Here is a 25,166-nt window from a genome sequence, read left to right as displayed (position 1 = left end):
TTTCAGAGACTCCAAAGTAAAATGAAAATATTCTGCGTATTGGACAGCTTTCCTGGAATGATTCTGAGCTGGAATGGGTCTAGGAGCCCGTGTTCTCTGTGTGTTCTCATGTGTTATGTTTATAGCATCCCCCTTTTGGCCACATCTCCCTCCCTATATTCAAATAACCCCTTGGTCTGAGCTTTTGGCTGCTCTTATCTCCTCTTGCTCTTGCATCCTCACCTTGTTGGTGACTTTAAACTGCCACCATGTATTGTTTTAATTTTGAGCACAATGTGAATTCTTTCAAGTGTGACTGTTATGCCCTTTGGGGGGGGGTGGTCAGAACCCATACATAGATCACATGCACTTCTCTTCTGTGAAATGAAACCTCTTGTGCTTCTTTCTTTGCCACCTAATTTCCATGTTCTAATTTTGACCAAAAGTGCTTAAAATACAATAAGGCAACTTGACACCTCAGTTGTATAATATGAGGAAACACTTGGTGTCCTATGCAATGGACAGCCTAGTGTTCCAGAGATTATTAAGTCTTGATATTCTGAAAGGAGAAAAGAGGGAGAAAAATAAAGAGAAAAGAGAGGCAGCTGAACCTAACCAGTGTGCAGAAAGAGGCAGAGACGTTCCATTTATTTGGGAAGCACCATGCGTACTGCTGTATGAGAGAAAGCATTGGACTAGTCATCCAGTAAAGAAAGGCCATTATGTCCTCCATGTAGCCTGAATAAAGCCATGGTTATTGTGTTATAGGAAAAACGGATCGTGTCCCTGGATTCAGCCAACACCAGACTGATGAGTGCGCTGACCCAAGTGAAGGAGCGGTACAGCATGCAGGTCCGCAATGGCATCTCCCCCACCAACCCCACCAAGCTTTCCATCACGGAGAATGGTGAATTCAAAAACAGCAGCTGCTGATGGGCTCTGTGAATACAGACTGTGGAAGGAGACAGAAGGAAATTTACCAGCTCTCCTGTCCCCAGCACTTTACCCAGCCCCTACAGGTTTACAGAATGTTGCTACGTCAAAATGGAAATATGGGGAGAAACTCTTAAATGAAGAAAGGAACCTTGTCTTTCAGGGCATAATGCAAAGACTTCCAAGGTCAATGCTTTCCCTCCATGTCTCTATGTACATAGGGAACTTAGTTCTGGGCCATGTACAGAAAATACCACTGTAATATACAAAAAGGAAGTTAATAATGTAGATTACCTTTTTAATTATTACTATTTTTATTATTGTTTTCCTCTTGTTGAAAGCACTGCAGTTGTTAGAGGAGGAAAAGTAGGAACATGTATGTGTGAAATATGAGCCTATGGGTTCAGTAGGTAGAGACCAAGTGTCTATCTGATAGAAGCACATAGAGTGCAATAGAACATTGTCAGAATGAGTTTTTTCAGGGATTCATCTGCCAGTTTAAAAACCCCACTCTAGTCCCTCATCTTTTAGGAAAACATGCAAATACCAAGATCCATACAAAACAGTAATTTATGCCACTAATCAACCAAGACTGGTTCTGTCAGGCAGTTAATCAGATTTGGGGATTTGCTGTTTCTGAGGATACAGATAAAAGTAGTTGCATCACAGCCGGACTTTAGGAGTGATTTCTGTTGAACTCCTGTCAATGTTTATTTCCTCTGTCTATAGCAGATGGAAATTTTCTGTTTTAGATAATGGGGCTTTTTAATTTTTACTCCTGTTGTAATAAAGGGTGTTCTTTTTCCTCTTTACAGTTTGTAAAACTAAATATTTGTGTCTCTGTATGCCATCTCCATTTTCACATGTCCACTGCCCTTTCCTCCCCATGGTGGGAACAGTCATCAGTCATCAACAGGACTACTCTCCCCTGGAGAGGTCATTCAAATATGCTGTGCTTAAGCCATTCAAAATAAACACCCTTTCTTCCACACAGAAAAGGGCTAACTACAACATAGCAGAAATCTCTATTTCCTGTTAAAAATATTTTTTTTCTTTTTGTAAGCTGTAATTTTGTTTGGGATAAAGATTTTATCCATTATACTAGCAAATCTATGGGCAAGGTAATTTAATCTCCATCTTCAACTTTTAAATTGCTTCTTCCTCAGTAAAATTTGGAAAGGAAATCAAAATATGAAGAATCTCTCTTATGAGTGATTAGTCTTGTTTAAAAGAAGAAGGAGAAGAAGGAGGTGGAAGGGAGGGAAAGAAAAGAAAATCAAAAGTGTTAGAATGGCATATTCCAATTGTTATTTCCATGCTCTTGTAGATTTGGCGATAATGACCCAGCCTCAACATTTGTCCTCCATGGCTTTATTATAGGACAGATTAAAAGTCATAGAAAAGGATTTCCTTTTTTCCAGAGGTATGAAATGTCATCTGGAATGCAACTTAGATTGCCAGAAATGGAATGTTACATGTTAAGCAGACATTATATATACATATATACATACACATATATATTTACACATGTGTACATATAATTGCACAATAGGAAATGTTCATGCCTTCTACACTGTCAGATGTACAGCTATAATGTTAAAAGGGTCTTGAATCCTCTTTAAGCAAGATCTAAGCTATTGTTTTATATTGAGAAAGCAACAATGTTTTTCAAATAATGTTATTTTAAATTACAAACTTTAAGAAAAAAAGTTTTTAAAGGAAAAAGGGAAGAGAGAGAAAAAGACCAAGGGAGACATGTGCATAGAGTGAATGTTTCGGGAACAAGAGAACAGGTATAGTACCCCCTTGACTGAAGCCCAGACTTAGACACCAAGCCTTCCTTTCCACTGAATCCCAGGCTTGCCTTCCAACTCTTGGACTCTGATCTCTCTCAGGTGGATCTTTGTATTGAACTTTGCATTTCAGCCACCTCACCAGAGCCCCCCAACCCACACCTTTTAAATAGTTTTCTTCATAACAACCCCTGTTTCTTCCAGGCAGAAATCTTTAACAGGAGTTTTTTGTTGTGCTTAGAAGAAATGCAGACTTCATGCCAGCTGTTTGGTACTTGGGTATTTTGTTGACCCTTAGTAGTTTCTGTAAATTCTTTCTTTCCTCCAATCTGGGAGTACACTGTGCTCAAAACCACTCAACAGGAAAAAATATTGCCAGTTCTGAAGTAGTGTCCTTTGTTGGATGAGGGAGGATATAAACGTAGATCTGTTCTTGATTGTGGCTTATTCTCGGCTCTAGCAATGTTTAATCCATTCTTTGTAAAAAGTCTTCAATTGTGCTGCAGAAAAACCTGGTAAAAAGGACTCCGTTTCAGTGGCCTTAAGTATGTAACAAGGGTGGTGTCTTGTACTAAGGTGTGGAAGTTCTTCAAGGGTTGGTTATGGATTACAATGGGCTTATCAAATTATATTAAGGGTTGGAAGGAGACAAAAACCAAGTATGTTTTCAGTAAATATCTTTTTAGCATTCTGGAACCTCTTTAGAGGACAATTTGCATTGGATAATTCAGTGGCCAAAGTATTTGGACAGATTATGCAGCCCTCTACCATCAGGTTATCTTGAATGAAGAGAAGAAACTTTAAAAATAATAGTGATAATAATAATGGATAATTAAAAGAAAAAAAGTTCAGAGTTGATGTTAGATGTTAAATTTTAGATTATCCTTTGAGCTTACTCCTATCCAGATATTTTTCTGAGTATTTCTTTAGTAAAGCTGCAATCTGTAGAATTTATTCTGAAAGATTATTTTTTAGGTATGGAAGAAGGCAATTAATAGGGTATAATTTTTATTGGGGTATTGTTAATTGACTTTGCTTCAGCCCATGTAGGCACATATCTTTGTTTTGCTAGAAGGAGGTGTGTGGTTGAAGAGAAACTGATGGATTAAGATGGCAGCCTAGCTCTCCCAATGTATCACCACATGGTAGGGTAAGAATGTACCAGGGTTGAATGGAATTTGGAATTCAGATAAAGTGCTTGTAAAGTGCTTATCTAGATAACAACCCATCTTGGCCAATAGCAAAGAAAATGTTAATAGAACTCATGCAAAGAGCTTCACATTTCCCTTTTGTATCACTGGAGCAATAAGTTTTTCAGACCAAAGCAGCAAAAAGAGTTAAATTTCCATCAGGCCATTGTTCTTCCTTGAGCCTCTGCAATAAAAGCCATGGCATGAAGGAGATTATAACTATAACAAGCACTTAAGTACTTACTGTGTTCCAGGCACTACCATCAAAGTACTTTTTGGGTCTAGGGCTGCCTACAAAATGAGGTCATCAAGCAGCTATAGCTTTTGCTTTTCTCTTGATAACAAGTTGGCCAGAATTAGCTTTCTGACTGGTCTGCTTCCACCATTCTCTGTGATGGGGTTGGCCAGTAAAGAAGAGCTAAGATTTTTCTAAGACTGCTGTAGGTATTAGCCTGAGCTTGATTTACAGGGAAAACTTCAGATCTTCCCTTTTGTGGATTATTATATTGGTTCCTTCCTTAGGCTTTCACTGTGTCCTTGGGGGTACACCAAACTGGGAATAGAGTTCTCATTTGGAAGACCCAGAGAAAGACAACTGACATCAAGAGAGTTTACATTAGTATTTGGTAGGCTTCTATCCAGATTTAGCTCTAGTCATCTCCAGTTTGGAGTTCCTGAAGACTATATGGGACTGAGCTGAAGGATGCAGACCTCTTCAGGGTTTCCTTAGTCCTGTTAGTCTAGTCCATTGTGACTGAACTCCAAGCTTGACAACCAGACTGGACTTGTCACCGCATCAGACCCAGTGGCTCCAAATTGTGGATTGGTGGTTCATGCATTTTCAGCTACAGTTTTCAAGTCCACCTTCTGTTACCGATTGAGAAAGCCAAAAGGGCTTTCTTCTCTGTTCTCCTTCCCTTTCTCAAGTCTAGTAGTAAAATCCCTTGCTTGCCCCAGCAGTAGTTAGTTGCCTTCCTGCCCTTTTCCTGGGATACTTCATTTTTTTTAATCAATATATCAATTGAAAGGACTTATGCTAGTTTCTTAAAAGCAAGAAATGTTGAGGTGTTGAATTTTTAAATAGTCTCTTTTCATCTTTGAATGATTATTAGTTCTAGAAGCATTCTCGTCGTGACCCAGTTATGAATGCTCTTGAGTTTTGAAAGGACAAAAGTGATGAAATTTGTATGAAATAGGATAAATATCTGATGAGAAAGAACCCAAGGAGGACACATGATCCAGAGCAGGAGTAATGCATAGCAGTCTCCTTAGTAGCCCAGAGGTCCAGTCTTAGTTATCTTGAAATCAACTCAAACAGGAGGATCTATAGCCCTTGCTCTCTCTTAAAATGCATCAATTATAGAAAGGCAGTTACTGTAGAAAATGTACACACCCACAGAAAACACAATTCCTAGGGCTTCCTTTTTATGAATGTTAATGCATTTTATATATCAGTGATTCCAAAACTTTCTTGGGTTTTTAGGTTTTATGTTTTCATTTATTAGATTTTATGACAGTCATTCTATTCTCTTTAAAATGTACTATATGTGTTATATGTATATATAAGTTAAATGACTTGAACTTGATTTGGTTTGACATTGTCTCAAGAACCCTAGATATCATTACTGATACCATAAGGGAGTTAAAGAAAGAAAGTTGAGTATCACTGTAGGACACAGAAAGAAGTAGCCTTGGTTCCTGGGTCAGTTAATCCTCACGTGTTTGTAACCAGCCCAGCTAGGCTTGGCAAATGCAGTGAGCCATCCAAGGAAAGAAAGTGGTACTTTTGGCCCACATTGCAGCATGCATTTTAATTTCCTACTTGATGGATATTTTTCATTCAAATGCCCCTTATTGTTTCCCTAGGAAGTTTTAAATTTTGGGACTTAGAACCAGATCTATATATTGGTGCAGTGGAGATTTCCACAGAAGCTGTTTTAGGGGCCTCCATCATCTGTGTGAGGGTGCAAATATGTATGTATAAATACCATATCTGTGTCATTTCCAAGCTCCCAAGGGAAAATTTCAATTCCCAATTCACCAAAAGGTCAAATACTGATCAACTCAATTACCACTGTCTTTCAACAAAACTAAAACAAATAATAAAGGTTAAATTTTGACTGGTGCTTAGACATTTCTTAGTTATCTTGAAATCAACTCAAACAGCAGTACATTTACCCAGATTACACCTCTGATTAATTTACCTTTTAAATTTGATTTTGTTTCTCATCTCCAGGGCCTTAATAAGAATGTGTTAATACACATGAATATTTTACAATGATAACTCTAAATAATTTATTTTTTATTTCAAGAAGGAGAAATACACCTTAGAAAAACAAAACCCGAGATTTGATTTTATTTTTAAAGCCATATTTTTGTGCTAAGTAGCACTTAGATTGTTCCATATGTGAGATCCATATCTGCATTTCATTACCTGGGTTTGTTCTAAAGAAGATTTATTTTTGTTCTGTGAATAATTTTTGACGGTTCTTGTACATGTACAGATATAGATACGTTTGAGGTCTTTTATTGATATTCCTACAAAGAATACAAATAAACTTTAACTTTAAACATTTCAGACTAAAATTGCTACTATATTTGACATATTACTATCTTACTTCTAGCATGCATCTGGGTTCTGAGGACATGTGAACAAAACAGAATGAAATGTATGCAGGGACATTATTCTGAAGAAATATATTTTAATGTTAGGAATAATGTGCCTTAGAATTTCCCAACTTACAGGTAAAAATAACCAAAAAAAAACCCCTACTTCTTAGATACAGGACAAAAAAACTACAAATAACTGACATTAACATGTTTGTATTATGTTAGAGAGCTCTTCATTCTGAAAAATTTTGAATTTTTTTGATAGTTTATGGCTAATGGTTTCTTCCAGTTCCTGCCGAAATCACTACTATTTTCTCTTATATTCCCCAAAGAGATTAATGGAATTTATTTTCAAGATTTTTGTTTGGTTCAGGCTTTTTGTCCTTCTTTGTGTCATTCTCAAGGTTATTGTTCCCAAATACTTCCATCTTCTCTGCTTACCTAATTCATTCTATAAAATCCAAGGCGAGGGTTTCATATGTAGTTTTCTTTTGTGTAAGTTTTAGGTCTATGTCTCTTCACATATTCTGAGTTATTTCTAATAGTGTTCTTCTGGAAATTAAAAAACTCAAATTCATTGAAAATCCAGAGAAAACTGCTTAAAAGGAAACTGCTAATTAGTATACTTGTGCTGCTTTTTGTTCACTTCAAAACCGACCCATTTCAATCTGAATTGCTGTTGACCTAACATAAGTTTTAAGACTTCTTGAATCTGAAACATCAAAAAGAAAGAAACAGGGCTGTGAGTATAGCTCAGTGGGAAAGTACAACATACTGAAATTAATCCCAGTATCCCAAAAAGGAAAAGAGAGGGAACTTATTGATGCTGTCTTATGGTCCTATAGTTCTCTTAGCTCTAAGTTATCCACATGTGTACGCTTTATGTCCTGCCATACCCTTTTTTATTTATTTTTCTTAGCCTCCTTCCAGCTGCCTTCCTTTTGCCACTAGGACTTAACATCAGTGGGAAAGTACATAAATCGGTTTTGTTAGCAAAAAATGATGATGATGATGGCAAAGAATAAAACAAATAATTAAACTAATGATTCTCAATTCTGACTATTCATCAAAATCACCAAAAAGTTTTTTGAGATTTTGAGGTTTTGTTTGTTTGTAAAGTAGTGATGCTTCCTGAACTCCACTATTGAACGGATAAATATTGGGACCAGGTTTTATTTTTTTTGTTTTTTTGTTTTTTTGTTTTTTAACTTCTCCATGGGATTCTAACTTCAGCCAGGGTTGAGGGCCACTACTCCATATCAAGTTCTAAGCACTGTGTGGGGATGTGTGTTAGAATGTTTTGTTTCCATTCCTGAAATGGGGATAAGACAGCTACAGGTATTTCCTTGCCTTCCATTTGGAATTTTAAATGCTACAAAAACTGATAACGTACACCTAACCTTCTGCCCCCACCTGCAAAACACACACACACTATGACCTTACCAATTCCATGCTTTAAATCTGTGAGGTAGAAGGAAGTCCCTTTTCTAACATGGTCATCCCATTTATGGAACAGATAACATTCCCACAAAGCTGACCAGAAGATGGAATTGTCCCTCTGGCTCCAATTTAAACTAGACAGTAGATGGCTTCTGGTTTGGTGCCAAAGCTTCAGTGAATATAACCCACAAAGAGGGCTTAAGGGCCCAGGCCAGGACCCAGGACAGAATATTCAACCCTAAGAAATAAAAATACTGTCTTCCCCATCCCTGAAAAAAGTTCTTAAGTTTTGTAGCCCTGATACTCAGCACTGTAGTTTTATTACTTAAAGTTTGGCTAAGAGATTTATCAGATCCTGATTTGGACTTGTTCTTTCCATAGCAGACTGCACCATAAGCCCTATAGTCCCCCTTTCTTCTCTTGGCCAGAACACACACTCACACAGACACACACGCCACTGGTCTTTCTAGAAAAGTGATTTTGTGAAATTCTAGAATGAATTGCCTGGGTGCTATTTCCTTGACCCTATGAATAAACTGCAACAAGCTACTAGATAAATGCCAGTCCATTTCCTTGCATGTAAAACTGTGATGTCCAGTGGTTGGATTATCCTTTAGGGTGCTCTCCAGCTAGACATACTATGATTATTACCTGATATAGTTGAAAACCAGGCCCTTAGGCCATGCTCAGTAATCAGTTTGAGACTTTTCTATCAGTGTTTTAGGAACAGTTATTCCTCTTCACAATCTCCTATCCCACAATACATTGAAAGAACAGGAAGAAAAAGGTCTAGAACATATATTCAGAACACATTATAATGTTAATATTGATAATTAATAGAGAATGCTTTTTAAGTACCAAAGTGTGCCAGACAATTTGCTGAGCACTTTGTATGGAATATTATCGTTTAATCAGAAGATCAACCATATGAGTTAGGTTCCTATTTCATGAGGAAATTGAGTCTGAGACTGAGTTACTTGCCCAGGTTACACAAATAAGTGCAAAGCCAAGACTTGAACTCAGGTCCTTCTGGCTGTCCTGATCCAAAATAAAGGAGGTAAAAAAAGAGCTCAGGAAAAATTTTATGAAGGCTAAGAAAAAGATCTGAAAACATCCTGGCACATAACCAACCTGTCATCAGGAACCCCAGTGATGGCAGAACAAAATGGGTTATTTTTCCATATTTTTTTCCTAAATATATTGTTTTTGATAATATTACTTTGCACTGTCAAGTCATCGGACTGATCAGAATTAGAAGAGGACAGAAGTCTCACCTCTCTCAAAAATTGGTCTTTCATCTCTTCTTGGTCTATCGAAATTGAAATGGCAAAATCTGCTTTCAGGATTCCAAAAGAGTAAGCACCTGAAAAAGAAAGTGCTACCTAGTTCAGGGGGATTACCTGTAACCGCTTGAAACTTGAAGTTCACAGCAGTCAGTAATGCCCTTGGATACCATAGATGCAATATGGTGATTAAGGAGTTCTAAAGGAAAAAGAAGGGAAACTGAGGACCAAGAGAATGCTCAGCCACAATTAGGACCATACAACTAGTGTCTGGAAAGAAGAGTCCCACACTTTAGTGTAACTTGGTCCCCCTTCCCCCTGAAACACAAACACACAAATGCACACACATCCTGGCCTCCCATCAGGAATTATTTTCCAACTCTTTTGTATTTTTTGCCTTCCTTTTAATCTGTTAAGGAGATGTTCCACACTATGCTGGAAATACTCGCTTCCTGGGGGCTCTCTGCCCCAGAAAACTCTACAGTAGAGTTTTCTGCCATGAGCCAAACATAATCACCATAGGAATTACAGCCTCATAGAAGGACTGTTATAATTGGATAGCATTTTATAGTTTAGAATGCACCTTTACATAAGTATCTCATTGAGCATTCACAACAAACCTGTGATCCAGGCAGGTACTTTTCTTTGTCCCTATTGAAGATGAGAAATAGAGACTAGGAAGTGACGAAAACTGCCCCTCAAGTGTTCATTGTAGTCACTAGAGATCACACTAGAATCCACATCTTTAATTCCTATCCCTGTTCCCAACATTCCATACTATCTTTCACAAAAAGGTCCTGACAACCTGGGCTAAGGACCTACTGTCCAGACTTAACTACTCAGTTATTAGAGTGGGAACTTGATAAATAGAAGCAGTTACCTGATTCTGGTGCTGATGTTTTTTCTTTAGATTCTGGGTGGCTAGATGAGCTTAAATGTTGGACCCGAGTGGCAGTAACTGTGTCTCTATCGGTGCAACCGTCTACTCTTGTCACAGCTAGAGAAGAGGGAAATAAAGGCATTGCAACTTCAGCCAGGAGTAAGGTATTTGACACTGAGTCAGAAAGGCAGCCACTGCCATGCACTCAGCACTACAGAAACCACCCTTTTGTGGGAAGCTTAGTTCCCACCAATCCTCAACTTACCCCTGCAGGCTCTCATGACAACCCTTGAGTTGCTACACCATCATCTTTCAAAAAGCACCCCAATGTCAGGATTTGTAGGGCTTGAGCAATATTATGAGGCTTGTCCTCAGTCCCACTTTTTTCTTTCAGTAGTTCACAGCCCAAGAAGCCCAATGCCCTTATGTTATCTGCCAGTTACACACAACCTCACCATGGCAACCAGGGACACTTGATACCTCATCAAGGGATAGAACCCCAAACCAAGCGCAGCCTCTTTCCCAGCATCCTCCCTCTTCCTGTGTAGCTGGCTACACACTGAGATGTCCTAGCCTCCCCAGCTCTCTCATGCTCTGTCACCAAATCCTGTCGGTGGCTTGCAGGTCTTTTTTTATTTTTTTAAATATGGACATATCCATATTTTATGGTATATTATTACAAATTATTTAAGCAAAAGTACCCCCCTTATCCAACCTAGGGACGACCAATACAGTTTGCCATAAAATATCTTTCACACATTGAATTTTAAACATTTGAATGCATAAAGACATACCTTATTTCCTTTAAAGGCTGCATAGTTTTTCATCAAATGTACATAACTTATTTAACCAATCTGCTTTCAATAGACATTAGATTGTTTCTAATTTTTCACTGTAGAAAACAATGCCACAGCAAACAGCCCTGTATGGAGGGTGTGTGTGCATGGCTATACTCAGTTCTTATTTCCTTATTTCTAAGAGCAGAATTTCAGTAGGAAAAATCCTGCACCTTTCAAAACTTGACACCCTCTGGCCAAAGGGCAGCACTAGTTTCCACCAAGCCCCTGTGTTGGCAAACTGTGTTTTTCCTACATTCTCACCACCCTTTCAAATCTTTGCCAAATTGGTAGGTGGAAAAAAATGAATTTTTAAATAATTTTTAAGTATCTTTTTTTAAATCTGCATTTTTATGATTTAGTGAACTGCGCATTTTTTAATGTGTTTGTATTGGTATTTCTTTGATTAGTGTCACTTGTGAACCATGTAAAATCGATTCCCTCGTGACGCTCCCCACCCGGCACCCCCAGATACCCCTGGATTCCACTCCCCATGCTGTGCACCAGCCCTCCCCACGTACTTCCTAGTTCACCTCTCCTGATGGCCTCCTCTCTACTTTCCCCAGGAAAAGCCTTATACTTTTCTTCAGTAAATGAACAAATTTGTAAAATTTAGAAACATGAAAGTAGGGGACACCCATATCCTCATCACATTTTCACACACTTCCTCCCAATCTTTTTCTAACCATTGATGGTTGTTTCCTGTCACTGTTGGGACTATTGTGTGTATAATTGGAATCATGCTTTTTAAATTTAGCATCCTAATGCTAATCCCATGTTGTCATTACCCCCTTGCTTCTGGAAGCAATGAATTTGAGCATTTTGCTCATTTGCTAAATCCTCTGGTGGCTCATTTAACTGCAGAATTAGGCCCCAGTCCACCTTTTTTTCCTCATGCCCTGACACTCCTTTCCCCGGTCACACTAGACTGTTTGACAGCCCCAGACAAACCACACACTTTGATATCCGCCTTAGCCCAGGCAAGGGAGAACTTTCTGGTACTTCTTGCCAGTGAAATCCTTCATTTTACCTTTTGTCCAATTACTACTTTATATTAAACCTTGTTCAAAACAGGTACAGAAGAAATTGTTATTGAATTACGTCACCTATGTGCAAAACAGCATTCTAGGCATGGGAGAGAGAAAAAGAAGTATAAAACAGCTCCTTCCCGTGACGTTCTGCAATCCTGACAATTCATAATCATGTGTAACTAATAAAATGAGAATGAGGTGAGCCCCATCTATCGAGTAAGGTAAAGCAGGGGTTGGAGAAGCGAAGGTATTAAGCCTGTTACTAGTGAATTGAGATTAAAATGGTAATAATTACCATTTATTGTCTACCAGATTGGAGAACTGAGAGGCCCTTTATGGCATTTTCCTTAAAGATTAGAGAAATAATGTTCAGAGAGGTTATAAAACTTGCCTAAGGCCACACAGTAAGTAGTTCAGCCAGTGTTCCAACCTTTGGCTGTCAGACTTTGCTCTTGCAGGTAAAATAGAGTATTTCTCTCGCATATCTCCCTGCCCTACTCCCATCTCCATCCTAAATTATTACTGGGGGAAAGATGGGTTGGTGAACTGGCTCTAACCAAAATGGAGCTCCTATACAGTGACCTGGGATACAGCGCAGCTGACCATGGCCTAACATGCAACTCCAGCCCTCAGCTCCCCAGCTTGGGGTCTGGCCTCTGAAGCCCAAGAAAGGACCTCCAACCCAGGCCGGAGTGAGTGCTCACCCCGCAGAGACTCGGGTGGGCTGCCATTTGAGTTCCTGGCCTGTGGGAAGCCATTCTCCCACGTGATTGGGCACCCCACCCCCACCCCATTGGGTGTGACACGCTCTGGCTAAACTGTGTCGGAGCTTTCCCCACCCTCTCCAGGTGGGAGAGCCTGTCCTGTGGGGGTGTGACTGACCACTGACCCTGACCTTGGAATGCTGCCCCCCTCGACCTTCATTGGATGGAATTTTCCCCTGAATTTCTTATTCCCCAATCAAAGGCCACTCCCTGGCGTGCTCTCTCTCTCTCCTGCTAGCCCTGAGTAAGCCTTGCTGCCCCACCGGGTGGTTCGAGGTGAGAGCCGTCTCAGACCTGGTCATAGAAAAAGGTAATTGAGGGCTGGGGATGTGGCTCAAGCGGTAGCGCGCTCGCCTGGCATGGGTTCGATCCTCAGCACCACATACAAAGATGTTGTGTCCGCCGAAAACTAAAAAATAAATTAAATTCTCTCTCTCTCTCTGTCTCTCTGTCTCTCTCTAAAAAAAAAGAAAAGAAAAAGGTAATTGAGTCTGTGTGTTTTATTTTGATCTCACTAGTTAATTTTTATGCCACGAACCTCTTTAATGAAACCAGTGTGCTGGTCGCCTGGTGGACTGGCTGGCTCTCACCTGTCTCCAAGAGGGCTGCCTGGCTTGGGGCTGCTGATGCAGGGCGTGCAGTTGCTCCTTGGGACTCCGCTGGGTTCCCTGAGACTGGTGCAGCCGAAGTTCTTTCTTCAGGCCCTGAAGAGCTCCCCAGAGGCTCGGAGCCGAAGGACCAGGTGAATGTGGAGGACCCAGGCGGACCTGCTGATGTAGGAGCCTCTGGGGCATCACGGGTGGAGGCGAGTGAGGGGTCCTCAGTCACCTCCTGCGGAGTCACAAGCCCACCATGGGTAATAGAGTCCCCCCAGGGCACAGGGTCACCAATGCTCCCAGTGGTGACAAAGGAGGTCTTGGCCATTTCCTGTGGGATGGAGGGGCTTCCTGGAGAAGCAAGACCAGCGGGGGTGAGTGACAGAGGCTCAAAGTCCAGTGAGGCACTCTGGGCAGTGGATCCTGAGCCCCTCCTGGGGATTGGAGGTACCTCCCAGGGGCCTGGGGTTTGCCAGAGGGCTTGTTGACACTGTCCCTTGGGGCATCGTGGGGCCTGCTGAGGTGGGAGCATAGGGGTCTCTGGCACCTGGGTGGTGGGCTGCAGGCTCCCCGGCTGCTGTGGCCACTCTGCTGTAACCTGGTCCTGCAAGGTACCCGCGGGGCTGAGGCTGGTCCCTAGGGCAGGAGAGAAGACTACTGTGGGATCAGCTGAGACCAGGACCCCTTCAAGGACCCAGCCACAGGCCAAGGTGGGGCCAGGGTGGCGCCAGAAGCGGTGGAGGGAAGAACCCTGCGTCAGGCCCTGGGCTTTTGCTAGGACTGGAGGTGGCCGGCCTTCGGAGGCTGGGGTGCACAGGAGTGACCCCACCAGGGCCGGCCCAAGCAGGCAAAGGGCCTGGGACTACCAGGGGGTGCCAGGCTAGACCTTAGAGCGGGGAGACGGGCTCTGAAGCAGCTTCTGGAGAGAAAGGACGCTTGCACCCCTCAGCGCCACCGCCCGCACATGCGCACACTCGCAGCTCCTCTTAGCTGCGGTGGCCCACCCAACTCCCCTGGGTGTTGCAAGCCAATTCCTCCTCAGCCAGTGGTATAGTCACCCCTCCAGACACCGGATAATTAATAGGAGCTGGGGCGCTCTCCTTGAGTCCCACCATACCCGTGACTACTACACCAAGTTTTGCTGCTGTTGGTTTTGGGAGTTTCGGTTTGGTTTTTGGTTGTTGGTTTTGTTTTTGTTTTTGGTGCTGGTGACTGGACCCAGGGTGTTTTACCACTGATCCACATCCCCAGCCCTTTTATATATATATATATATTTTTTATTTTTGTTTGTTTGTTTTGAGACAGGGACTCACTAAGTTCCTTAGCACCTTGCCAAATTACTAAGGCTGACCTTGAATTTGCCACCCTCTGCCTCCCAAGTTGCTGGGCTGGGGCAGGCTCCATCACCATTTTTTAATGTTTGAATAGTGAATTAATAAAAGCTCTGTTTGACCTTGATCAAGTCCCCTAACTTCTCTGTATCCTCAAAAAAGGAAATGACACCTTTGTCTGATGTGGGAGTTTATAAGGAGACTTAGGAGAACTGTAACTTTGCTCTCAGTTATGCTAGTTAACTTCAGAACTCCAGGGAAGCAAAATGAGGTAATAGCTTAATAGCTATCACTGTCATTCACAGCTACGTCCCCATATGTAGTCCCATCTCTCCTCTTCTCTCCCCAGAGAGGATCCCCTAATCAAAAGGCACTTTGACTGGCCCCTCTATGGTGCTTCCCTCTCTGGGACTGGACCTCAAGAGCTCTCTGATAATTTTTCTCCAGGAGCATTACTCAGCCTCTCTCTCTCTCTCTCCCTGGGCCAGGTCCAAGTCACCTTACCTGAGAAGACTGCACAGCCTCTCAGGGGTCCCCTGGCCCTGGAGCTACAAGTTCAGAGGCCTAGTTCAAGGAGAAGGGAGGTTGATGGTGATCAAATCCTCCTCCCCCTACCCTTGGATGACCCTGCAGTGTCTGGAGCAGAGTCTCCCCTGCATAAGTGGCCCTCGGTTGCCACCAGTTGGCTCATCTCATTTCTGGTCCCTCACTGGCTCTTGTGGGTGAGTCCCAGGGGCCCCAACCTGGGCTACTGCATGCAAGCCACCTTCTCTACTTCCCTAGGCCTGGAAGACTCCAGATCCAGTCAAAAACAGGCTCAAAGCACCTATGCTCGGCCTGGGAGTGGTCCCCACAGTAACATCGGAGGAGGAAGCAGACAGGAGCGGAGGCATCTCTGCCAACTCCCGGTGTCCAGTGACAGAGTCTGCAAGAAAATACAGAGAGAGAGCATGAGGGCAGGGTCTGTCTGTCACACGCAGCAGGCTGTCAGCCTTGAAAAGTCACACCAGGCACCCTGTCCTCCAGCCAGACTTAGAAGGGCGCAGTTACTGGGTACTGTGTGCTGATCACTGGGAGGGGTCCCCGCACCATCACCTGTCCTCACAATAGTCAAGAGGTTGTTGGGCTGGGGATGTGGCTCAAGCGGTAGCGCGCTTGCCTGGCATGCGTGCGGCCCGGGTTCGATCCTCAGTACCACATACAAACAAAGATGTTGTGTCTGCCAAAAACTAAAAAATAAACATTAAAATTCTCTCTCTAAAAAAAAAAAAAAAAAAGAGGTTGTTATGTATTTAACAGATAAGGATCAGGATTCTGATCATTTCCAAAACACCAAAAGGAACAGCCAGGAATAGGTCAACCCCCAGCCCTCCACCCCCGCTGAGGGACAGTAGATGAGGGCTTGATGGGGGAGCAGGGAGTGACTGCCAACAGGTAAGGAGTCGTGATTATACACAGATCAGGAGAGGCCTCCGGTCCCAGTACCTTCAGAGTGACAATAAAAATGGAAATAGCTGATATTTGTTAACTGATCACTCTGGCCAGGGTCTCTGGTAGGCCCTTCCCCCCAGGCAGCCCTCAAATCCATCCTGTGAGCTGGGATCAGCAATCTCACTCTGTTAAGTATATTTCCTAGATGAGGCTCAGAGATGCTGCCCACCTGATTTCTAGACGGTGGTGAAATCTCCCTGATTCCAAACCCCAGGATCTTATTCATTTCATCATCCAGTAACATTGCTGTTGCTAATTGCACATGTCCTAAGGCTAAAGGGGTTCTATTCCATTCCCTAAAGATCCCCAGAATTAAAATAATATTACTTTATCACAAGTTTATAGTATAAGGATCTTAGGAACCTGCTTCAGAATTATTATTCTCGAAGCCTGAAAGTGCTTCCTTAGGTCTAGCCTTATTGTCTCTTGCTGCCAAGTGGACCCATTTCCCATCTTGTTTTAGCCTCAGTGACCTGAGACCAGCAGAAGTGACTTCTCACGCACCGTAGAAGCAGATGAAGGGTTGCAGGGAAGAGCAGACCACTGTGTAAACCTGAGGGTCATATTTTGAGTAGGCCCGGAGTCCTGCACACAGTCCTCTGTCAAACTTAGGCACTAGCAGCCAGCTTGGGATGCTGGCACCCAAGTCACTGGACCAGTTCAGAGACCTGGTTTTTGCATTGAAGTAGAGGCCAATCCAAGCCTCAGTCTCCTTTGTGACAGACTTCAGGGCCTGCTGGCCTGCCTCATCAGTCACCGTCTGCAGGTCGGCCAGGTCTGTGTAGTGGCTGCGACAGTACTTCAGAGCCGAGGTCCACGTCATTACTTGTTCAAATCTCATGAAGGTATATCCACCAATCTGGACCTCAGCTGGGGGCAAAGAAGAGAGATCACAGGCCTGAGGTCCTGGATCTCTGATAGCCCAGCTCCGTTGCCCCTGGGACAGAGCTGTGGTCCCCAGTCCTCAGGTGTTAAGTTTGATCAAAATCACAGTTTTAAGGGCTGGGGTCGTGGCTCAGTGGTAGAGTGCTTTCCTAGCATGTGTGACGCACTGGATGCGATTCTCAGCACTACGTATGAATAAATGAACAAAATAAAGGTCCACCAACATATAAAAAAGTATTTTAAAAAACCCCACAATTTTATAGACAGACTAAATATCAGGTTGGGAAAATGGATGGGACAGATATCATAGCTGATCTATGGGAGAAAACATTAAGGAAAGCAGGAATTAAGCGCTCTTCTTATGACCATATGGCCCTAAGAGGTAAGTTTAAGGCTCGATATCTTCATCTGTCCAGTGGGGATAATAATAGTACTTAAGGTCAGGATCACACGAAACCAGGTATATAATTAGCTGAGCACAGTGCATGCAAACAGCACTTAATAAAATGGTGGTTACAGTTTGGGGGAAAGTTAGGAGGGAGTCAAGATGATCCTGATTTGAGTTGGCCTCATTTGTGATCTCCAGGGGCTACACCTGCCTCTAGGGCGGAAGCAGAATGGAGGAGCAGTGGGATGTGCCTAGGCTCACAGTGTCAGGCCAGCCAGGGAGAAGAGGGGAGCCTGGTGCACAGCAGACCTGAGGAGCAGGCGCAGCAGACCATCCCCCGTGGCCTGCTCCCCAAGGAGCAGATCAGGTACCAGCCTCCCACCTCCACGACCTCCAGTCCCTCCCTGACACTAGACTGGGCCAGGTCCCAGAAGGAGGCTGCCCACCGCCAGGCCCTTCTCCTCTGCAGTACATAAGCCCAGGCCTCTGTAACTCCACACACGGAAAGTTTGGAAAGGATGTGAGCAGCTGGCACCCAACCTGACATGTTGATTCCGGAGGCCTGGAAAGGAAGCACTGTCTGCAGAACCTGGGGCACATCCGAACATTCAAATAAGGCCTCCCAGACTCTCCCACAGGCCTGCTCACCCCCAATTTGCCACTATTTCCCTAACACTTTCCTTATCTAAATTGATTTGTTTAAGTTATCCTCTATTAAGCACCTGGTCACGTGGCCTATGTCATCTTTTTAAATACTCTATTCCTGAGACATAGATATTAATTGCATCTCATAGACAAGGGAAAGGAGACTAAAGGAGACATAACTCACCCAAACTCATGTCAGATTCACTATCAAGAAGAGACTCGAACCCAGGTCCACCTGCCTTGGAAGCTTGCCCCATTCCCTCTACCCCTCCTTATCCAGCACACGCAGAGAGCCAACCGTACAAAGCAATGGATCAACTGTATTTTGTTTGTCATAGAATTTCTAACAGATCTGAAGAAACTCTGGAGTAATAACATCCAAGGGGTTAAAATTTGAGAGAAAAATCACCCTCTCTAGATGGATGGGTCAGTACACAGGGTGTAAAGAGACACTGCCCAAGTCACCTAGTCAAGCATGTCACCTCCCCCTCTGGACCCATCTGAATAACAAAGGTACTAATCTCTCCCTTGGTTTCACTCTGGGGACAGCAGAGCCCATGGCCAGTGGGGCAGGGGTACGGTAGCAGAGGGAACCCAGCCAGGTAGAGGAGTTCAAGCAGAAAAGAGAAAATGCGGCAGGTGTATACCTTGCTTTGGAAGAGTGGTCAGGCCGAGATAGGGCTCCACGGAGATGCGGTGCTTTACGTCAGGGTCTGTGAAACAGAAACAGGCTGAGTTATGTGGACAAGGGTGAGGCTGCCCTGGCTCCTCTGTGGGCACCAGCTGCTGCCACGTTAGAGCCCAGAGAAGCCTCACTGAAGGCTGGACAGATGGTTCCTTTCTACGTTGATCCAGTAAATATATCCTGAGCACCTGCTGGGTGGCCAGGGCTATTCTATGCCCCTGGAAATGGCAGCAATAAAATAAGCAGGGTGTTTGCTTGAAAAGAATAGGAGAAGGAGCCAGCCTGCCCTGGGCAGAGCAAGGGCACAGGTCCAAGGTGGGAAGGAGCTGTATGGGTCTGGGGAGCAGAAAGATGTGGCTAGAGAGAAGGATGGAGATGAAGCCAAAGAGGTCAGGCAGGGCCTGTTGGCTGTAAGAAGGATGGTCTCCTAATTGCTAGGAGGACCTACTGAACTTGTTTAAAGACAGTGATCTGATTTATGGTTTGTTTGTTTCTTTTGGGCGGGGGATACAAGGGATTGAACTCAGGGGCACTCAAACACTGAGCCACATCCCCAGCCCAGTTTTTGTATTTTATTAGAGACAGGGTCTCACTGAGTTGCTTAGGGTCTCGCCATGGCTGAGGCTGACTTTCAATTCGTGATCCTCCTGCCTCAGCCTCCCAAGCTGCTGGGATTACAGGCATGTGCCACTGCGCCTGGCTTGATTTCTATTTTTTAAAGCTCACTGTGTGCCCAGAACAGACTGAAGCAGCAAGAGGGCCCACTCAGAAGAGAGAATGGTGGTTTGGCCTGTGTATTGGCAGTGGGTCTACAGAACTGAGAAGGAGAGCGTGGGGTCAGGACATGTCTGAATGGAGTTCTAAGACAATGGAGGGAGCAGGGAAAGACCCCCATACAGTCCTTCCTTTGCAAGGTCTCCTCACTCCAGGCCCCCTTATCACCCGAAGAAATCTCTTTATTCTCCTGGCAACCCAGAGTCCAACTCTAGGCCACCACAGGCGATGACTCAAGGTCCCATGACAGACATGGTGTGGCCGTGACCTGGGAGTAGAGCAAGCTGACCTCCATGCCCCTATTTGCATGGAAAGAATGGTATGGTCTTTGACTGACGAAGAAAAGCAGAAACTGGCCCTTTTTATCAGGAAAGTGCTGTCTGGTCTTCACCCATCTCCCTGCATGATCTTCTCAGCACCAGAACTGGGCTATGAGGGGCGAGACCGGACAGGTGGGGGGCAAGGATGGGAGGCTGCTCCCCGAGAGCCAGCACCATGTCATCGTGTACTGATGGCAGACTTCCTGAAAAGGTGTCCAAAGGGACTGGTTCCACCCACTGAGCTCCCAAGAAGCAGGGCGTCTCCCAGGGGTGGCTACTCCACACTCTCCCACCACCAACAAGGCAATAAACCATGAGAAAGGGCAGACCTTAAACTCTGCATAGCTGCAAACGGACTCTCCATGTCCACAGCCTTTACTGACAGAAGGAAGAGACACATTTTTTTTCTGTACCCGTATTTTTTTCTGTACCCTGACTTATACCCATTTCTCTAATGGGGTTTTGGGAATGGGGTGGGAATAGAAATGAAGAACACAGAGAAGAGGTAACATGGCAAAAAAGGTAACAGCCTATTACAGTCCCCACCCCACCCCACCACATGCTTCTTCAAGAGCCACCTGGGAGGAAGAAGGCTAGGCTCAGAACTTGAACCTGAACACACCTTCATAGCAAATGAAGGGCTTCTGTGCCGTGCAGACGTCGACCCCCAGCATGGGACCAAAGGACAGAACAGAATACAGCGTGACACACATGCCCTCCCCGAGGGCGGGCAGTTGGATCCACTTCAGGTCAACATAGGGAGAGCCGCTGGACCAGCGGGGGCCAGAAATACTCATGTCAAAGAAGAGGCCGATCCACGCCTGGGTGGGCTGGATGAGCGAGCTGATGGCCATCAAGCTGCTCACGCTGCTGGCGCTCTGCAGGCTGAGGAGGTCCGTGTGGTAGTCCCGGCAATAATCCATGGCCTCTCTCCAGCTCAGCGGTTGGTCCTCCCGGGAAAAGGACTTGCCGTTGTTCACCAGCTTGGAGGCTGGAGCAAGAGCAGTGTCACCACTTGGCTGCCCCCACTCCACCCTCACTTCTGGCCTCCAATGCACCCAGCCCTGCCCCCCCCCCCATTTCTGCACTAGCTGTGCTCTTGTTTTGGGAGGGCTGGCCGTCCCCACCTAATTCTTCAGTCTCCTAATTTCCCAATCGGTCACCACCCCTTTGCTGGTCCTGCATTAAGTGCCCACCTATGTGCTGCAGCTCCCCTTTGTTAGGAATTAATAATAATGGGTAATGCGTACTAAGCATTATGACGTGCCATAGCTCACCAGATTCTTCCAACAACTCCTTGGGATAGCCCGAGGCCTGCTTTACAAATGAGGAAACCAAGTCACACAGTTAAATGGCCTGGACAAGGCCACCCAGTGGGGAGTGGGTAAAGACAGGACTCTAGAACCTCGGGTGGAGCACCCAGCTCCAGTACTGCCCCTACGCCAGGGCTCCCAGCTGGCTCCACAGTAGTCCCCCAGCGCGCTCCTAAAGAAGTGGATTCCCAGCTCCACCTTAGAGCAAGGATCTGAGTTACTGTGACCAGCATCAGGATTTCTAAACTGCTCCCAGGGCAAGGGCCTTTTCTTCCTGTCTGTCTCCACCACCAGGTCTGAGCAAGCTGGGTGCACAAAGCAAACCTTAGTCGTCATTGCAGTCCTGGTGCCTGCCTGGCACATGGGGAGCGCTCAATGGATAGGAAGGGAACGCAGAAGACGGGGAACTTCTCCCAGGAACTCAGCCCGAGCCCCGAGAGCTCCATGTTCACTTCCTTCCTGCCTTGACTCTCTCCCCTTATGGGGCTCCCAGCAAATGCCAGCTGACCCTCCTCTGCCAGGTCCTGCCTGTGCAGGGGGCAGACAGGAATGAGGGCTCGCTGCTAGGATCCCAGGGGGGCCTCAAGCCAGATGTCCCGGGAGAGGAAACTAAGACTGGGACCTGGGCATACAGAGGGGCAAGAATGTGCCACAGGGAGGACAGGGAAGGGACTGATCAGGCATCTGCCATAAAGAAGAAGCTCCTCACACCCACCAAAGTCCAAGATGCTGCCTGTCACCAAGAAGGGCTGGAGAATCCCTGTGCCGGAGAAAGAGAATAGAAAAAGAATGTTTTCTCCTTGGGATGTGTGACTCATTTTAATATTTTTTATTCTTCTCTGTTTAATGTTTTGAACTGGTGGGCTCTGGGGTCACACTAATGGATCACACCCAATAGTTGGGAAAGGCCTGGGACCTGGGGGTACCAAGACCCTGGGATGGACCACCTCCAGGCCTTGAGCAACGCCCCCTTGCCCACCCAGCAGTCGCTGCTGCTCCCTCTCCCTGCAGTCCTGACGTCCTGTCAGTGGGTCTTACCTGCTGTGCAGAGGGAGAGCAGCAGCCCCCGTGGCGCCATGACTGTGGGACAGGATGAGCCCCTGGGGGTGCAGCTCACAGGTGGAAAGCCTTCTGGCTTCTGGCAGAGGCTCTGCCTGGCCTCCTGGCCATTTCTTCCTTGCTCTCCATTCTTCTCTTTGCTATCCAAACTGACAGATTTGACTAAGCAAATACTAATTCCATGCCTGCTGCTTCCAGGCCCAGGGTGAGGGCTGGGGAGGCATCAGAGTAAAGCACAGATATCCCCGTCCTCCCTCAACTTACGCAGAAGGAAACACGGAGCAGGTCATTAATAAGCAGAGCCTGTCCTAGGTGCTGGCTGCTGGTGGAGGGAAGGAACAGGGTGTCAGAAGCCAGATGAGTAGACCCCTGGGATTCTCAAGAGCCAGAGGAGCTAGGGACAGGGTGGAGGAGAGGGACAAGGGGACTGGGAAGGGAGAAGGAGCTAGCATGTTGTAGCAGACTGTCCCTGCCATCCTCATGACAGCCACATCAGGGAGACCACCATGATCCCCACAGTTCAGGGGAGGACGCTCAGAGAGATGAACAAACTTGAGCAAGACAAGTGATTCGGCAGCGAGTCAAGCCCAAATCACCGAAGAGCATGGGGTGGGGACACGAGGACCCCGATGAGCCCTTCTTCACTGACGAAAACATCTCGCCCCACAACTCCCCAGTCGGCTGCACATGTGGGATCTCCCAGAGATGAGCAGGAGTGTGGCCAACTCCATCAGGGTCTTGGTGGCAAAGAGAATCCACATTAAGCTCCTTTAATTGTTAGGAGGGTTGGAGAAAGAGGGTTGGAGGCCCAGGAACAATGTTCAGAACCACCTTGAAGAACTCTGGGTTCAGATTTAGCTTCCACTGACAGCTAGCACCCGCACTCTGCTCATGACTCATCGTAGGCCTGGGAGATAAACCAAAGCCCAGTTCACATCCTCCATACCAAAGTGGACCTGCCTGCATGGTTTTTTAGCTTTGTTAAGTCTAAGCTAGATCAGAGCAGTCACATATCTTGACATTAAATTTTTTTTAAAAAATGTGGAATCCATTGAATTCAAGTTCTAGGAAAACAGACAGCCTACCAATGCTCTCTACCAATGAAGGAAAAAAATCCAGGCTAAGGATGTGGCTTAGTGGTAGAGTTGTTGAGCTGCCTGGCATGTTGGGGCCCTGGATCTTAACCCCAGTACCACAAAAACAAAATTTAAAAGGAAAAAAACACCTACTTCTTAGTCTTTAAGTGCACTCAGATGCTCTTGCTCACAACTCAGTCACCTTGAGAGCGTCCGCCAAGACTGGCTGAGCCCTGGCTGGTTTTTTTTTTTTTTTTGGCCTCTCACTTCTCTCTTTTACCTTGGCTTGCTCCACAATGGCTCTCAAAATCTGCCATTGGCTCCTCCATCTGGAGGCTCATTCAAGCATTAACCTCAGTTCTCCAAGTTTCAGGAAAGAAATGCTCTGTCCCCAGTCCAGGCCCTAGGACCTCTACCAAGGGAAGAAGATTCACACTTCTGGAAGAGTCTTCATGTGAATTCAACTCAGAGTTGCTAATGACCTCAGGGGCAGAATGCCCGAGAGAAGGAGGTAAATCAGATGTGGAAAACCTCAGCACTATCTCCAAGTTCTGCAAATGCTTGGTCCACTCTGAATTCTTGTCCAGGTCTGGTGGATTGGGCCCCAAAGTAGACATCTTCAGGAAGGAGTCAAGCTCAGGGAGCTTCGTGGGGCTAGAAACAAAGGCTCCTGGGAAGCAGGATACAGATTCTCATCTAAAAGGACAATGGCAGAACGCAAACCCCAGACAGGTCAGGTAGTGTTTTGGGCAACTGAGTGGGCTCCAGTGCTCGTCAGAGGACTTAGAACAGGAGGAGAAGCTTCACCCCATACCCCACATTCTAGTGGCTGAAGGAGGGATGAGCCTGCTGTGGGAGGGTGGCTTCCAGCATCTTCTACAGCCGTGGGTCTGGGATAGACTGGAGCTATTGTACTGGAAAACCCTGTGCACACAGATCATACAATAATCTCTGTCTCAATGTCCCTACTCATTGGCCAGCCAGGTAACAAAGAAGTTGGTCTAACCCTGCTAGTTCACATTGGATCAGAGATTTCATCCCAGGTCAATAGCCAGTGTAGATTTCCCCTTGGATCTTGTAAATTACCTCCCTTTTATTCTAAAGCCACAAGAACTCTAAATCCAGTTTACTTATAAGGATACTTGGTGGAGTGCAATAAGAAAGGAAAGTGGGGCAGGGACTGGTGCCTGCTCCTTAGATCTATTTACCCTTATTTTCAGGAGCTTGGCCACACTGGCCAGCATCCTTTGCAGTCAGGTGTGGCCTTGGGGTGATGTTCCAGCCACAGGAATGTGAGTGGGAGAGTCCTCCTAGGATGGACCCATGGAGCCTTCCATCTGTGAGGAAGGACACCACATGAAGCGTAGTCCCCCAAAACAGCTAGTTCAAAGAGTATATGGTGTCCCTTGGCTTTGTTTCAGTGACAAATGGGAATCTGAAGGTGTCAGAGATGGAGAGGAGGCTGTGAGGGACTGGAAGAGCGGCTGGAGAGAGCCTTCCAGCAGGGAAGCTGAAAGAGGCAGGAGGGACATAACTGCCCTCCCCTATTTGGGTCCTGTCCAAAGACGGAAAACTAACTCTGGAAGTCCCAAGAGCCTCCGGTGGCTGATGGCTCTTGCCTGGTCTCACATCGCAGGCTGCTCCATGAAAGTTAGTTGTGGGTACAGTAATGGGTTCCCCTGGGCTCCTGGAGCCTGGCCAGTGTCTCCCCATCGTGAGGAATACACAGGAGAGAGAAGCCCGCAATCCTCACACTCCACCTTAATGAAACTCTTCACTCACCATCAGCTATATTGAAATAGCTGGAGATTTACAATGAGCTGTTCAGATTATGTTTTGTTCCTGAAATAGAGGTTCATATGAT

At 45.3% G+C, this 25,166-nt stretch overlaps 2 protein-coding genes across 12 annotated transcripts in view; one reads left to right on the top strand and one right to left on the bottom strand.

The window, feature by feature from the left end:
• Window positions 1–6,468, top strand: part of Rasal2 (RAS protein activator like 2) — a 338,051-nt gene extending 331,583 nt beyond the window's left edge. For all 11 annotated transcript variants that reach the window (XM_015491761.2, XM_048809957.1, XM_048809956.1 and 8 more), the window contains one exon: window positions 748–6,468. In XM_015491761.2, coding sequence (XP_015347247.2) covers window positions 748–912 — 165 coding nt within the window. In that variant the 3' untranslated portion in view covers window positions 913–6,468. The remainder of the gene's footprint in view (window positions 1–747) is intronic.
• A 152-nt stretch (window positions 6,469–6,620) lies between these two features.
• Window positions 6,621–22,245, bottom strand: Clec20a (C-type lectin domain containing 20A). Its single transcript, XM_048810222.1, has 9 exons — window positions 22,206–22,245; window positions 20,477–20,845; window positions 18,723–18,788; window positions 16,662–17,027; window positions 15,452–15,591; window positions 13,330–14,197; window positions 10,109–10,225; window positions 9,220–9,308; window positions 6,621–7,217 (listed from the first exon to the last, which is right to left on the bottom strand). Exons 1-9 carry the CDS (start codon window positions 22,243–22,245, stop codon window positions 7,119–7,121), a joined length of 2,154 nt encoding a protein of 717 aa, XP_048666179.1. The 3' UTR covers window positions 6,621–7,118.
• Window positions 22,246–25,166: the final 2,921 nt, after the last annotated feature.

The sequence above is a fragment of the Marmota marmota genome, unplaced genomic scaffold, assembly GCF_001458135.2.
Source record: "Marmota marmota marmota unplaced genomic scaffold, marMar, whole genome shotgun sequence".
Taxonomy (NCBI): domain Eukaryota; kingdom Metazoa; phylum Chordata; class Mammalia; order Rodentia; family Sciuridae; genus Marmota; species Marmota marmota.
This window is presented reverse-complemented; position numbering and strand designations above follow the sequence as displayed.